Source organism: Mobula hypostoma, chromosome 31, assembly GCF_963921235.1.
Source record: "Mobula hypostoma chromosome 31, sMobHyp1.1, whole genome shotgun sequence".
Classification (NCBI taxonomy): domain Eukaryota; kingdom Metazoa; phylum Chordata; class Chondrichthyes; order Myliobatiformes; family Myliobatidae; genus Mobula; species Mobula hypostoma.
In genome coordinates, this window is record NC_086127.1 from 4812501 (window position 1) to 4815000 (window position 2500).

The 2500-nt window shown below is 61.4% G+C and overlaps 1 protein-coding gene across 2 annotated transcripts in view; it reads right to left on the reverse strand.

Moving 5' to 3' along the window:
* The window catches only part of LOC134339937 (zinc finger protein 692-like), a 72772-nt gene that overhangs the window by 48473 nt on the left and 21799 nt on the right, over positions 1 to 2500 (reverse strand). For both annotated transcript variants that reach the window (XM_063036724.1, XM_063036725.1), the window contains exon 4: positions 830 to 1285. In XM_063036724.1, coding sequence (XP_062892794.1) covers positions 830 to 1285 — 456 coding nt within the window. The remainder of the gene's footprint in view (positions 1 to 829; positions 1286 to 2500) is intronic.

Here is a 2500-nt window from a genome sequence, read left to right on the forward strand (position 1 = left end):
GTGTGTCTGTGTGTCTGTCTGTCTGTGTGTCTGTCTGTCTGTCTGTGTGTGTGTCTGTGTGTGTCTGTCTGTGTGTGTGTCTGTGTGTGTGTGTGTGTGTGTGTGTGTGTGTGTGTGTGTGTGTGTGTGTGTGTGTATGTCTGTGTGTGTGTCAATGTATAAGGAGTGTTTGTCTCTGGGCCTGTACTCACAGCGTCTGAAAGGACGACCTCTGGACACAAGGGACAAACAGAAACGAGCAGGAGTTTCCCAAGCCCAAGGGTGCTGAATGTCTGTCGAGGCCACGTCATTGGGCACGTTGAAAACAGAGGTTCATCAGTTGATAAGTGACGGAAAACTGAACGGTGATGGAAATATCTCCAAGGGTGAGGAGAAGGGAAAACTGACGGATGGAGCGGACGTGGAGAGGACGCTCCTTACAGCGGCGGGGGGGTGGGGGGAGTCCAGGAACAGAGGGCGCAGCCTCAGGAGAGGAGGAGGGATTTGTCTCCGGATCTGCGGAATTCACCACCACAGCCGGCTGTGGAGGCCGAGTCATTTGGGCACGCTCGGAGTGGAGGTTGATAGGGTCTCGATTGGGGAGGGCGTCGAAGGTCCCCGGGAGAAGGCGCAAGAATGGGGGTTGAGATGGGTTCGTAAGTCGGCCATGGTAGGATAGCAGGGCAGACTCGACGGGCTGAAGGGCCTAATTCTGCTCCTGTGTCATTCGCCACTCCCTCCCTCTCGTCCTCACAGACCCACCATCACCGACCCTGTCGTCCCTTTCAGGGTAGGGGATGGGTACAGACAGACGGGGGTGGGGGAAGGGGGGCAGAGGGTCGTCACTCACCCAGCCTCTCCTGCGCGTCCCGCTCTCCCGGCCGGGGCTCCTCCTTGCACTCCCTCCTCCCGGCGAGGCAGCCGGCCGCAGCCTCCGCCCGCCTCCTCAGCCTGGAGGCCGGCCCCTCACCGTCTGGGCCCGGGGACCCCGGCCCCTCCTCCTCCTTCACGCTGGCCCCGTGGCCCCGGGCCTGGGCCTGGGCCTGGGCGGAGGACGAGGAGGAGCCGGAGGAGGAAGCTGGCGGGTGGGGGCCGGCGGGGGCCAGCGGCAGCCAGGGGTAGGTGTGCCCGGCCAAGCACTCCCAGAACGGGGTGAGGGGCCCTGGCCCACACCCCACCATCAGCAGCCGCAGCCCGGGGATGAAGCCGCACTCCCGGCCGTGGTCGTGGGCCCAGACCACCAGCTGGGCCAGGGCGTCGCTGGAGGCCAGCAGCAAGCGGGGCCCCTCGGTCACGCCGCAGGCATCTGGGGGGCAGAGAGAGAGAGAGAGAGAGTGCAGTGAGCTCAGGGACAGAGGTTGGTGTCAAAGGGGGTTTCCAGAGGGTTAGGCACAGGGGGAGAGAGAGAGAGGGAGGAGAGGGTCAGCAAAGCAGGGGAAGGGAAGGGGGAGAAGGGGACAGAGACAGAGAACGTCAGAGAGGGAGAGGGAGAGACAGAGAGAGGGGAGGGTGGGGGGGAGAGAGAGAGGGAGAGGGGGGAGAGAGGGAGGGAGAGAGAGAGAGGGAGGGAGAGAGGGAGGGAGAGAGGGAGGGAGAGAAGGAGAGAGGGAGTGAGAGAGGGAGGGAGAGAGGGGAGAAAGGGAGGGAGAGAAGGAGAGAGGGAGGGAGAGGGGGAGAGAGGGAGAGAGGGAGGGAGAGAGGGAGAGAGGGAGGGAGAGAGGGAGAGAGGGAGGGAGAGAGGGAGAGAAAGGGGGAGGGAGGGGGGAGGGAGGGGGAGAGGGGGGAGAGAGGGAGGGAAAGAGAGAGGGAGAGAGAGGGAGGGAGGGAGATAGGGAGGGAGAGAGGGAGGGAGAGAGGGAGAGAGAGAGCGGAGGGAGAGAGTGGAGGAAGAGGGGGAGAGGGAGGGAGACGGAGGGAGAGGGAGAGAGAGAGAGAGAGAAGGAAGGGAAGAGAGGGGGTGAAGACTGGGACAGAGGTCAGAGGACAGAGGTCAGATAGAGTCTTCAGAGTGAGAGTTGGCACAGATATGGGGGGGGGTTCAAATAAGACTATCAAGGGTGGGGACAGGTCCGGAGAGAGGGTCAGAGGGGTGGGGAGAGGGAGAGGTGGAGGGGATTATATATTTGCCCTGCACACCCTCAACATCACTCCCCTCCAATGCCTTCACAAGCCTGACCTCAACCCCCCCCCGTCACTCACTTACCTCAGCTCAACTTCCCTGCCTCTGACGCACACCCCGTCCCCTCACGAGCTCCGAAGAAGTTTGGCATGTCAACAAATACACTCAAAACCTTCTGTAGCAGTACCGTGGAGAGCATTCTGACAGGCTGCATCACTGTCTGGTATGGAAGGGCTACTGCACAGTTCAAAAGAAGCTGCAGAGGGTTGTAAATCTAGTCAGCTCCATCTTGGGTACCAGCTAACAAAGTACCCAGGACATCTTCAGGGAGCGGTGTCTCAGAAAGGCAGCGTCCATCATTAAGGACCTCCAGCACCCAGGGGCATGTCCTTTTCTCACTGT